The 14,065-nt window shown below is 42.7% G+C and overlaps 1 protein-coding gene across 1 annotated transcript in view; it reads right to left on the bottom strand.

The window, feature by feature from the left end:
- LOC120553161 (lymphoid-restricted membrane protein) overlaps positions 1-14,065 on the bottom strand; it is a 34,776-nt gene that overhangs the window by 12,235 nt on the left and 8,476 nt on the right. The window contains 11 exon segments of the mRNA XM_039791260.1: positions 348-435; positions 1,230-1,407; positions 2,641-2,737; positions 5,680-5,732; positions 7,185-7,425; positions 8,959-9,070; positions 10,366-10,517; positions 11,228-11,329; positions 12,158-12,304; positions 12,903-12,987; positions 13,844-13,908. Of these exon segments, the coding sequence (XP_039647194.1) occupies positions 348-435; positions 1,230-1,407; positions 2,641-2,737; positions 5,680-5,732; positions 7,185-7,425; positions 8,959-9,070; positions 10,366-10,517; positions 11,228-11,329; positions 12,158-12,304; positions 12,903-12,987; positions 13,844-13,908 (1,320 nt within the window).

Genomic DNA, 14,065 nt, shown 5'->3' with positions numbered 1-14,065 from the left:
ACACCTTAATAAGCCATATTAAGTATTCGGTATTGGTCTCTTTTGGCAACAGAGTTCAGGAAAGCCAATAGCCCATCCTACCTGATTGTCTGATCTTTCCCTAAATAATACATCTCTGCCCTCTCCTCTCCTCCTTGCGCTCCTCTCAGCCCTTCTGAAGGAGGGCCAGCCCCAGCCCTGCCAACTGAACCCCTCCCCTCACTTCAAACACACACTTACGCCTACTCAGCCAGGAAACACATGAAGTGGCAGACAGAATCAGAGAGAAAAAGAGGAAGCTGATGCTGAAGAGAATAGAGGAAGTTGTATTCCCTTATGCATTAACACACTTCCCCTCTGCTACTGACCTTAGTATGACTCATGGCTCCTGTGCTCGAGTCCGCTTCACCTTCTTTCTCTTCTTCTCCCCCGTGGTCCTCACTGGCCGGCTGGGTGCTGACCACAAGTGAAAGGTCAAAGGTCAACTGTCAAGCGCTATCCATTTTCTCATTCTTGATTCGTACATTACATATGCTTTTAATCTATCTAACGAGACACAGCTGGTACAGTATGAAGTGGTAAGAGAGATGAGGAAGAGCCTTTGTCGCTTTGTAGATGGACTGTGCCTATGCAAAGTATGGCAGCATAGATACTAATTAGCCTACACACTCCTCCCACAGGGAGGAAAACACCCATTTGACTAACAAATGTGGACCATATCATAGGAAAATGAATCAATACTCAATAAAATGTTGACTTTGACTGTGACTATAGTCGCTAACACCTATCAACTTTAAATCTAGAAGGGATGGTTTTAACTGCTATGAAAATGAGTCAGGATACGGACTGAGGCTGTGTGGTAATGTCAGTTTCCTGACTACGAAAGCTTCTGTTTCGTGACCCTTAAGTGGGATTTGCCAATCCAAACACCAACTGAACAGGCATGTCTATGGATAAAGTTCCTGTTTAGGTGTGATGAATGACACTTATCAAGAACACAAAAATAGAGAACCATCTCATTAGGTTAGACTCCTCACTCTCTCTCGCTCTCTCAGCAGAAATAAAGAAATAACATATTTGTTTCACAGCTCAATCGCCAACATTTAAAATTTTTCTTAAGTGAATGGAACAAACTAGGTTGGCGATATGCTATACTTTATGTAATTTGGAATTTCCATCAAGGAGAAGGCAGTCCGATACTCTGATTATGTGCCCAGTCTATCAAATACAATATTTATTTATTCATTCACCTCTCAGTCTGGTTAATGTTCTCATCTGGTCCAGGTGATGTGCTGTCGGGAGGAACCATCTGGTCTGCTGTGGGAGTGGTGTTACTAAGTGTCACCATTTGGTCCTGTTCAGGTGAGTTGCTCAAATTCTCAGTTGGACCACAGGTTGAAGACTCTGCAGTCTCAACAGACTCTGCATCTGTGGAGACAGAAAAAATAGATCAGTGTGAAGCGTTATCAATTTGCGACAGTCAATGCACTCCAGGATTACAGGTTATTGAGTTATAAACTGTTGTAATTTACTCTAATGATTTCCTACATTTCCCAGGGTGCATTTTGACAGCACCTGAAACATTAGGCGTGTTTGAGATGAGCCAGGCCTGCGTAGAATTGTACAGACGTCGACTTCAAGACCCAGGGCATGATAGGACATTTCATTGTTGTTGAATTGGAGAGATTCCGATTGACATTTGTCTGATTTGAAGGTTTATTCTGTTACCACAATATGTGTTGTTTGGCTGATGTTGGTGTTTAGTAGTGAGAGGGATTAAATACATTCAGATTTGGGATAATCTACAGTCTATGTATATTAATATCAGCAAGAGATCGCCTGTATAGCATTTAACAGGCTACTCTGTCATAATCAATACAATTGGAGACTGCTTACAAACCTATATTTTACAGACTATGGCCGAGTTTTTTTTTTTCCCCAATGGGGGTTTCGTAACCCTAGGGGTACTTTGGAGTACTGCAGGGAGTGATGACACATGCTGTATTGTGCATCTTTATACAGTATAGGCATCTTTATTCTACCACATAGTAGAAAAGGATATATGGGATAACATTTTAATAAATCAGATCTAACAGGATGTGAAGGTGGCATGAAAAGGCTGGAAACTGTCTGATTTGACTGCAGCTTTTTGTCACCGCCCCCTGCTGCTGCCGCCTGCTCCCGTCCACTTTACAGGTGAGGCTCATCTGCAACGAGCCTAATAGCTCAGTGTGAATACATTAGCTTTGATGTTTTATTAATATTTTTAACATCTGAGAACATTTCTTCGTCCACGTAGCTCAAGTGAAAAGTGAAATAAGCAATAGTCACAAAACACAAAGGATATCAATAATTTACTTATCTAGATAACATTTGTGTTGCAGTAATGCAATCACTACGTACTGTACATGGTTTTACAAAGACATCATGGAGTACTGGATTAGCAACAAAACAATAAAAATGTGGAATTAGGTAGAATTTGCAAGATTTTGTAAAGTCTTCTCTCCTCTAAACAAACCAAAGAGTGAGTCATTATCTAAATCACTTGGTATGTTTGCTAAGTTGTAAATGCACACAATATGACAGAATGAGAGAGAAAGAGAGAGCAAGAGCGAAAGAGAGAGAGAGAGAAAGAGAGCGACAGAAAGCGAGAGTACTTACTGTTGTTCTCTGGGTGGGACAGATCAGGGAGAGCATCCGCCTCCGGGTGTCTAATGCTGACAGCTTGTGAGTGGGCGCTCAACGGCACTGCTGCCTCCTGAAAACACCACGCACACAAAATGATAAATATTCAAAAAATGAAAAGGGGTGAAAAGATCAAATAAGCAACGCACATTAACCATGTACCAAACAGCAGGCCCACAATCAGTCAATAGAAACAAATCTTTGTCAGAAGGGAAGACATTGCGTAAGGAGTCAACAAAATCTAACAGCTGACAGACAACACAAAGCTTCTGTTCTATCAGTGATGGATTGTTGGAACGAGCACCAATAACGGTCATCGTCATAGGAATTCAAAAAGCAAACATCACTTTCAAACTGTCTACAGCAATGATGGAACATTTAAATTAGTTTTAAAAACCTTGAAGGCATGATATTAAATAAGCATTGAGGACTGCAAGTAAGTAGAATGCATAACATCCAAGAACAGAAAGTGTTAAAAGACATTGAGATCATAGCAATGTGTAGTTTAGTGTACAGCATGTATCATTATTTGGTGCAGAATAAATTTGGAATATACATTTCTTCAAATGCCAGTGCATAATCCCTTCTTTTGCTAACAACAACAAGTTATTCTCCTTTTAACCCCAGTGTGACCTGAATGGTTTTTTTTTTTTTTTACTGTCATTCTATATAAGGAAGCAGACAGCTTTAGCACAAGCATGCAGACTGCTGCCTGTGAGCAGCGGCTGTGAATAATTATGTGTGAGGAGCGATTTGGTAGGCAAATGGCAGAAAGAGAAAAAGAAGGAGAGAGTGCAGACACTTGTGAGAATGAGAGAGGGAGAGAAAATAACACACACAGGGTTTTCCCTACCATTATAAGGCTTAGGCGCAGCACCCAAGCAGTTTTGGGCCGCACCACCTAAGCCGAATAAATGTAAAGTCAATGTCTACACAGATATGGTAATAATGGTTCAAAATTATGTGAAATAGCATTTCTTTTTTTTACCTAAAACTTTCCTGAGGTAGGACCCCCAAACCCTCCACCAAATACGTGCACTTAAGTCTTCCTTTGTGGGAACACGCTGCCCATGTATAATTTAATAAATGCCACTTACAGTATAACCTATAGCGACCTTAGACTTCAGTTATGTCTATCACAGGGACATGATGGTGCATTCAAGGGTATTCCCATATCTGACGTTTGAAAATGAAGCCTCTGAAATTTAATATGTCAGAGCATCCTTGAACGCACTACCACGAAAAGGGTTTGAGTCCCAGCTTGTAACTGCATTACCGTGTAAATGGGACAAAAAGTGGGATAAATGTGACAAAAACGTTAAGCAGACACTGGGATGAATTACCCATCTCTTGCAAGTTTCAAGCTAGTTTCTTTTAATCCAGTAGTGAAATAAAAACCAGCAGCAGCCTAAAATATTTGTCCATTATATTAAAGTATAAATATCGCTCTAAAAGCTCTTGAGGCTGTAAATCATAACTTAAAAAAACATCCTTCTTCCTTCCCAACACTTTGAAGGAAGTAATTACCAGTCATGCTTCCTGCTCACATAGTTCCACACCTGTCACACATGGCAACAACAGTCGTCTATTGTTGTCCCCTGAGTAGGCTGAGATTCAGTGTCTTGCTGGAGAGCACCTTAGCAGCAGTTTTTCAGGTTCGAGATAGAAACAACACATTTTCTGAGCAGGTGTGGGAGTTTGAAGCAGCAAACTGTCAGTCCGTGGTCCTCATCTGTAACCTTTGACAGTGCTGTGGTTCGGTGGACGTCTCTCATCCTCTGCAATGTATTTTACACTCTTTACAGTGAAGCGCAGCTGAACTTACTCAAAGTCTTTTGAAGCTGTGTATGTGTCACACTATTAGTTGAAATCCTTGATTCTGAACATTGTTTTTAGCTTGTCAAGCACGTTTTCCCCAAGGGCCATGACATTATTATTTAAGCCCATTTAAGATAATGGACAAAGATTAAAGGTCCCATGGCATGAAAATTTCACTTTATGAGGTTTTTTAACATTAATATGAGTTCCCCCAGCCTGTCTATGGTCCCCCAGTGGCTAGAAATGGTGATAGGTGTAAACCGAGCCCTGGGTATCCTGCTCTGCCTTTGAGAAAATGAAAGCTCAGATGAGCCTTTTTGGAACAAGGTTACCTCCCCTTTCTCTGCTTTGCCCGCCCAGAGAATTTGGCCAACCCATGAGAGAGAGACATCATGGCTTTCAAACGAGAAAAGTGGCAGTTGGTCAAGGCCACACCCCCATCATCCACCTTGCCACTCCCTCTCTCCTCCTCAATAGCTTCAGACACAGAAATGGCACATACTAAGGAAAGCTCATTGTAGGACTGGCTCTAGTGGCTGTAGTTCTGCACCAAAGCTGAATTTCGGGAAAGAGACTTCAGATACAGTATTAGGGGACCACTAAGGTCTATATAAAAGAGACTTCAGATACAGTATTAGGGGACCACTAAGGTCTATATAAAAGAGACTTCAGATACAGTATTAGGGGACCACTAAGGTCTATATAAAAGCATCCAAAGAGCACCATGTCATGGGACCTTTAACAATCCCTGTTATATATAATGAGGTAGATACCAACCCATTTGTTGAAATGAAAGGGATCCTAATCCTTAACCAGGACATTTTACACATTCCTGAAATCAAAAGCCACAGGCACATGGGTTTCCACAAAGTCAAAACTAGTAGTATCCTCTGATAATCACATGTGAGCTATCCCAAATGAATTTGGTGTGGTTTCCAAGCAAAGATGCTTGGAAGTTACATTTAGTTTTGCTATATTATTAAAATCTCAATGCCAGGCTAAAGACTGATGAATTTACTCTGAAATGCTACATGCAGCAATTGAAAGAAATTAGGTTTTCAAGCAAAGAACATATTAAGGAAAATAAAGAGTTAAAGGATATCCACAAAAGGTTAAATCCAGGCACATCCCAAACATGGTAAGCCCCTTGTACAATACATGTAGCCAATACCATGACAATGTCACAGCTCAATTTACCTGCAAAGATTGACAATTCATCTCTGGCTCTGACTCAGTGCAGGTTGCCGAGTCTGTAACAGATGCAGAGGAAGATGAAAAAAATAAAATATAAATCAGGAAAAATTGAAAGGAGGAAAGAAGAGGCTGGAAAAAAAACCTAAAAACAAACAAAGAAGCTGTCCTTTATAAACACAAACGCTTGTCCAATTCATCTACAGGGGTTAATAGCCATGTAAAAGAAACCCCACCTTTTACCATAAAAAGTAAGACTGTCTATTATGCAAGGCATTGAGTTGAGGGAGGGGCAGAGAGGTTAAAATACCATGCATGGCTAAGGTGGCATTAATGACCACATTCACATACTCGTTTTCTTTCTCTCTGCCTGCCAGCCGTTCATGCAGGCAAAGGAATGGGGGATTACTGAGCTCATTTCGTGGCCTCAGACCGGTCGTACACCTGGCCATACAAGGACCTTGAGGAAGAGAGAATTTCACATACTGTGTAGACACACACAACCTTCATAAGACCAGGGCCACAACAACCATAGAAGGCAGGGGTCTACTGCCAAGGGCCTCAGAGTGTGTGTATCCTTACAGTGGTGAGTGTGTGTACTGTACTTGTGTTTCAAGGGTGGCTGAGTGCCTTGTGACACCCATGGATTACAGGGGGGTAATCCACACACACACACACACACACACACACACACACACACACACACACACACACACACACACACACACACACACACACACACACACACACACACACACACACACACACACACACACACACACACACATTTTCACCTATAGAGTTTTTCCTGTGAAGCATTTTGAGACACAGTGAAACCTGCAAACCAGCTGCACATGTGAGCGAACTTAAAGTAACGACATAATGTTTAACTAGTTGCTCTGTGCTTTTTATCTTCACAATAGGGATTTAAGGAGGGTAAGAAAGACTTTAATAACTGAAATATTGCTGCTGACACTCAACTGCAACAAGAGCTGTGGGTTAGCAAGAGACATGTTCAACGTAATCATACCTAATCTAGAGCTAGGAATGTTGATACAATCGCAGTACTTCAAAGTATGTTCTCAATATTTCAGCAGGATGCATTAGTTCACATTCTTGTTGGTGATGTATGAGGTTAACGCAAGGCTTATTTTTTACCAAGATTGGATCCAGAAGTAGGAACAGGGTGAGTGAGGGTCAGAATGGGGTTACAAAAATATTAAAACTATATTTAGCCCTATTTGGCTTGGCTTTATGAGGTTCCAGTTAGCTCTGGGCTAATTTTGGTGTATACTGGATTTTAAAAGGCTGAAGGAAGACTCCTCAGTTCTCAAGTTTTCCTGAGATACATTTTGAAGATTCAATCTGTTGAAAGCCATTTAAAAACAAATTGCTACAGTATAGCAGTATTATTCCATGTTGTGGATCTCTATGAATAAAGTTAAAATGGTCACTTAGCAGTTGAACTGTTGGCTGGTGGTTGTTCTGTCCACCTTCATGTCCCCACTCACCTTGACCCCCGCCTTCTGCACCATGCCCAGGCTGGGCCTCCCCAGAGAGGGCAGACAGAGGAGTGGAAGTGTCCCTCGCTTCTCCCTCTCCAGCTGTGTCGACCACGGTCCACTTCTCCTCCCCGTCCTCCTCACCTCTGTCCGTTCGCCCGCCCTGTTCTCTGCAATTCCTCTCTGCTAACTCGTTCTTCAGGAAGTCTTGAAGGGCGAACTCCTCATCCCAGTCCAAGTCATCTCCAGGCTAAAAAAATAAAAAAAAAAAAAAAAAAGAAGAAAAAACTAAACAAGGGAAAGACAAAGTCTCAGTAAAAGGTGTGCAAAGGTGACATGAAGGTAACAAATGCCACTATGGCAAAATCCAACTGAAGGACTGGAGGTGATGAGGCTGAAGTTCAGCAGTAACAGCCTCCATAATTGAAAAGAGCACCACTGCAAAATAAAATCTTACTTTCCAATAGACACCCCTGAGAAAAAAGTACTGGACAAACAAGTGTTTTCTGTTAAAATCACAGCAATGATGATTACTTATTAACAAAGCTGTCAGCGAAATAAAAATGTAGCAAAACAGAGCTCAGTTTCTTTTCTTTTTATTACTGTTCTTTTTGTTAATTGACAAATCCAAGAGAAACTCATTTTAGTGGTTCTTCCCTGCTTCAGAGCTATACTGAATAAATGACTTCAAAGTAAGAAGTGCATTATTTGTCGATGCCCAACTTGGTTACTGTAAGCAAATCTATCTACTTCAGCACCAAACTCATTGTGTTTTGCAGTAAAAATGGTGCGGTAATGGAAATGTTCAAACACGTGTCAGTGAATTTTGTACAGGAGCAGTGCGTAGGTGTGTGCTTGCATCTAATTTTGCGCGTGTGGGTGCACATGTCCACCTCATCCGCCAACTCGCACTCAACTCTCCTCTACAAAATACTCCATCTGTCTGAATACAGCATGAGGTCTGTCACGGCTCTCTAAGGCAAACCTTCCAATATCCAATGTTAATCCACGCAACATGGAAAACACACACATACTTGATCAAAGTTGAATGTATTCCAAACCCAATATGACTTTTATGCCAGTGAGCATTTAAACAGTGTCCCAGGCGATGTGTACATTTCATTGAAAATTCTAAAAACAATGTATAGTGACTACAGATTAAAAAGACAGGGTTGGTAACCATTTCCAATGTACACTTTTTTTTATATACATTATTTGAAACAGTCTTTACACCCCAACAGCAATAATAATGTATTTCCTCTAAAAAAGGAGCGAAAAGATCGGTCATCTGTAGCTGCTGTAATCCTGTCAAAACGCCCAGCAATCACTGCCTCACAGTCCGCTTGGAAAGAACCAATGAAATGCCTCCTTGCCCTGCTGCACGTACTCTACCCGTCCCGTGTATGAGCCGGAGCTCAATGCGCGTCGTCGCCACTTTGCCAACAGTAGTCATGTTTGTTTTAAACATTCAGTATGATAATATTAGCCGTTTGCTTAACGGTGAATGAGACATGAAGTAAAATTGCAGTTCTTTCTCCGCTCTGAAGCAGCGGTGCTCATGCACGTCTGTGTGTGGGGGGCAGAGCCCTAAGGGCAGGGGGAGGGTACAGACGGAACCCCAAGGAGATGGTACTTTAAATCTTGCTAGCTTTTCAACATTACAAACCCTGCCATTTAAGATTATAACATTATTTATGAGAATAGTGAAAGCAAATGGCTGCTGCTGCTTTTTATTAGATATAGGCCCATAATCTAGCCTGCCCATCCTGCCTTCCAATCTGACCTCTTCCTCTGGTGAAGGTGTCTGGCATGAGGCCTCTCTGCTGTCCTGAGGTGTCTTTAGCTGCTCCAGCTCCTCACAGAGCTGCCGCTTCTGGTTCTCCTGCTCCTGCACCCTGCATGCAACAATACAAAATATCGTTAATTGAAAAACACCCAGATTATGAAAGCACATGTCACTGTCCAGACAGCTAGAAAAATGCATGCACAGAGATACTAGAAGACAGTACAGTAGACATACTGTACCCAATCCGCAGGCCCATGCAGTGTCCCATTTTGTTGCCCAGGGTGACCAGCGCCAGTTCTCTGACTGGCCCAGTAACGGTTTCTTCACTTCACGGTTTGTAGATCCAGTCCCAGCCCGACCCTCTAACCTAATCTCAGACTACACAGAACCTAAAATGTGTCCTAGCACTGACTTGTAGTCCAGTCTTACTCTAAACATTCTGTATTATCCCAAACTCTCCAGAGCAAGAGGTAGAACTATAGCTAAAACGAGCCCTCTTCAGTTTTCTAAAGTTCACCCTGGTAAGTAAGGACCAGTAAATGTGAGATGGACAGCCTGACCAGTTCTCCCTCTCTGGTCTCCTACTGTTCCACTCTAGCTCCGTTATATATCTGAAGGGGATGGCCGTCTCCATGAACACACATACAAACAGACACGCACACACACGACTCAAGGCAAACCCATCACAGAGTCAGAGTGAAGTCCAGAGTTGGCACAGAGCCAGACCTAGTGAGGCAGGCCCTTTGGGGTCATTGAGGTCAGCATGATTGACAGGTCTTTCCCAGGAGTTTTAGAAATATGGACTTGCGACAGGCAGATCTACTCTAATGGCAGAAATAACTTAATTGGTTAAATAAAATCCTCTTAAGCTCTGCTCAGTTACTTAGCTCCACAGGCACCCTATCCAGCTTATGGAAGACAGCTATAGACTTGTATAAACATGGAAGGTCAGCTAGGCTGACCAGCTAACCTAGATAGCCTTATTATGGCTAGACAGCTAGTTTTCCAGTTAGTCATTCCACTGCTAGATTTATTCAGCTTCTAGCGTTCTTGCTAATTCTTCATTCTATTTCAGGGGCATCAGTTTTACCTTACTTAGCCAGAAAATGAATTCTTTAGCTCTGCCTACTAGGGTTTAATGTAACCAATGAGATCACTACTGCACAAAAGCAACTCCTCCTCAAAGAAAGGTTTTCCTACCTTCTAGTCAAGTTGTCATTAATGAGGCAGCATAAGATTCACTGCCAATGGTTCTCTTCCATCTTCCTCTGGTACATCCCTTTCACGTTCTTTTGCTCTCACACCAATTCTCAAACACCATCACTCACTTCAGCGTTCAGCAGCTCATACATTTCTGACTGTCTACTGATTTTAATGGAGCGCAGACAACCAAGCTTTGCTCACCTGACTGAAAGGTGCAGGATCTCAGTGCGGGACCTCCTTAAGTTACTGGCCATTTTGATCAGCTCCTTCTCCAGTGAGTCTGTGTACTGGGCCAGCTGGTCCAGGCTGAGGGCCCAGTCTGCCCTCCTCGCGTCCAGCCTGGCCTGCACCTTCTGTGGGAAGACAAGGCCCAGGGTCAGCCGCTCGACCTGAAGAGCTAGGTGTCTTTTACGCCTCCAAAAAGTTCTGACACCTAACTAAAAACAAAATCTTTCCACGTCAGCTGGCACACCGAAGAACCAACGGTAGACAGATTTGTAGTGGTAAAGCTCTGCTCCACTAATGATTTCTGTCTCATTTGCTATGTTTACTGCTGTATGGCAGTACGTGGCTAATGAATGCAGAGTGGCAACAATGCACGAGGAGGGGGGAGAGAGAGAGAAAGAGAGACGGAGAGATACAGAAAGCTGGAGCGAGGGAGGAGGGGAGTGGGTTGCGTTCATGGTACAACACACTGACTAAACAGCACTGCTTGGATGGGGCCTGTTGGAGAATTATATAAGTGAGAGATCTCCAGAGAGGAGAGATAGTGGGTGGGAAGGAGAGAAAGAGCAGATAGGCAGCGATAGATAGAAAAAGGAGTTCAACAGGTGGAAGGACAGGAAGGAGATCACACTACATCATTTTATGATGAATATATATTCAAAATATCCTGAGACGGCCCTTTTCAGCCTAATATCAACCCCTATGCATATGCAAAAATATAGGAACGCACACAGGCACTAACACTGCAATACACTGTGAACCTGCAACGTCAGTGTCCGCCATAGGTAGGCGGACAGTGACGACAACATTTAAACATGTCTGTGAAAGTGTATCTGACCTGGAGACTGGGGTCTTTGTTGCCCGCTGGCTGTGCGCGGTCGTCCAGCAAGCCTCTAGCTGTAGACAAGACAGAGTCGCTTTCTTCTCTGAAATCACTTTTCTGAGGATAAAGTGAAAATAAAGTGAAAGCATGTCATGAGAGAAAAATACTTTAAGATGGAAAGTCAAGAATTGAAAATGTCTTATGCACAACATTAGACACAAGTGCTTAAGACAGAATTAATTAAATTCATTCATTAAACTGTTACATCACACTATTCTAATTGTTCTGAGCTCATATGAGAGAGCCTAAGCACTCTTAACTTGACAGTAATTGAATTTGACTAAAACTTCAAGATGACTGTCCCCTTTTAGGAAAGGACAACAGTTACTCTCAATAGTCCTGAGTTTCATCTGGAAAGGGAAGACTATCCAAATAGACCCACAAATGCTAACAACTCACTTAATGGGATTCCGACGAAATTCTTAAAGTTAAGTCAAGTCTCAAAACTTCCACATTAAGGTACAACAATAAAATGCCTTGCAAAAGGGTTGATAATTGATCATTTAAGCTGAATCTCTTAAAAATGTTTATCTTTGTAGCAAAATGTTTTTACATAATGCTACAGCTTATGCCATGCTGATTGTGTGTTGATTGACATTTACAGTCAGTTGCAAGTCAAACAGAACAAGGGGGTGGTTTTACAGATGCCAGTTGTCCACTAGAGTCCCTAAGGGCAATTTTAGTGCAAGTCAGGGCCCCACACACACACACACACACACACACACACACACACACACACACACACACACACACACACACACACACACACACACACACACACACACACACACACACACACACACACACACACACACACACACACACACACACACACACACACACACACACACACACACACACACACACACACACACACACACACACCAGTTTATTTAGGAGGCTCTTGAACTCCAGAGCCATGTGTTCAGGGTTGGGTCCCTGCAGCATCAGCAACACTTCCCTGTCCAGCGTCTCATCCATCGGGGAGGCAAAGCTCATAGTGGTGGACAAAAGGTCAACTCCATGGGGGGGCTGCAAGAGACCAATATATTTACACAAACGAGCAAAAGAGACTTAAAACACTTTCCACCAGTCTAATTCTAACCGAGAGGCTGGACTGTGCAAAGTACACAGCATGTAAAGAAGTGCACACAGTGCTTTGTATCGTGTGTGAAATTTGTGAGAAGCCCAACCGTCTGTGGAAGAAAAGTCTAGAGAGATTTATCACTTGCCTGTAGGCATAAAACTTCTCAGAACTGCAGCTGGGATCAGGGGCACGATAAACTGAGATTGCATAACATTGTAAAACTAGCGGTGCCTGTTGAAGTGGTTGGTCGGTGTGAATGTTGTAACTATGTAGAGTGCTTTCAAGTTTATGTGTGTGTGTGTGTGAGTGTGTGTGTCTGCTACTAGAAAGCTGAATTCTCTGTCAGAAATAAAAAGGCCGCAGACTGAAACAGTGTGTTCAGAGAAATGGGAATATATGTCAGTGTGCAAGACAAAATGAGAGAAAACGAAAGAGGCAAAGAAGAGATATGACATTGAGAGCAGGAGAAAGAAGAAAAACAGAGATCGTGAAAAGAACAAGGTGTGCAAATGAAGAAGACAGACAGAGTAAGGGAGTACTGACCTCCAGTGGTGACTGTGCCAAAGCCAGTTCTGTCTGTAGGGATCCTGAGCTGCTCTGGTTCAACCTGTAGGCCGCCGACAGGGCCCTGGGACAGACAGGAGGAACAGGGGTGGAGAGGTTGGGTGCAAACAAGTTACAAACAAAAGGCATTCATTAGAGAAGGTAGTAACGGACAAATCTTTTCCAAAGTTACAGACGAGAACACACTTTTTTTATTTTTATATATTTTTTTTAAAATAATAAACAGTTTGAGGCTTAGAGGATTTCTCTTCCATAAATTCATAGTGTGAAAAAAATGAAAGATGGCTAATGTCTATTTCGTTAGTAGTCCCTCAATCCCTAAAGGCTCTGACACACCAAACCGACGGCCGACCGTCAGCAAAAAAGGTAGTCGGACTGACTGCCCCCCCGAGAGTCAAAAAAGTGCCTCGGAACACACCGAAGCGACGCCGACTTGAGCGTACGTTCTGCGTATGCGCAAGACGTAATATATCTCCATAACAGCAAGCGCCGCTAATCTGTATTGTCGCCCAAAAAATGAAAAACAGAAATGACGAACGGGTCAAGTGGGTCTGGCTTCTCCCGAATAACAAAGACCATAATGGCGGCTCGTTCAGAATAAGATCTCGTATTTTACGAAAATAGTTCACCGAAACGTGTTTCTGAAAACATTTTAAGCGAGAAATAGGCCATGCAGTTGCTGAATCGGTCTTCATTTCTGATCGACAAAGTTTGAAAGATTTTCGTCAGATTTTGAGAGGCGTTCGTCACGCTCATCCCACTCGTCCGGGTTAGCACTCCACCAATCAGATTGGTCATTGAGTCCGACTGCCCACTGGCCGATTCAACAAGTCAAATCGGCCCAAATGAAGGCTGACGGCTCCTCCGACTGACGACGGCACGGAACACAATGAACAGACTCGAGTCACTGATTCACTTACCCAGCCAGGTCTGGGTGCATCATCTGCATCTGGTTCTCCAGCTTGCTCTTGTCTGCCCTCAGCAGCTGGAATCAACAACAGAGAAATAAACATGACTTTAGGACGTCAACTATGGTTCCTACCCTTTCCCCACTAGAACAAATCTGTTGAGTCAAATCTGTGTGTGGAAAGACAGCAGGTGTTTTATTTCCCACAGTCAGTCTCCACAACCAAAATACAAAT

This window comes from Perca fluviatilis, chromosome 23 (genome assembly GCF_010015445.1).
Source record: "Perca fluviatilis chromosome 23, GENO_Pfluv_1.0, whole genome shotgun sequence".
In the NCBI taxonomy this organism is placed as follows: domain Eukaryota; kingdom Metazoa; phylum Chordata; class Actinopteri; order Perciformes; family Percidae; genus Perca; species Perca fluviatilis.
The sequence above is the reverse complement of the archived record's forward strand: the minus strand, read 5'-3'. Positions and strand labels throughout refer to the sequence as shown.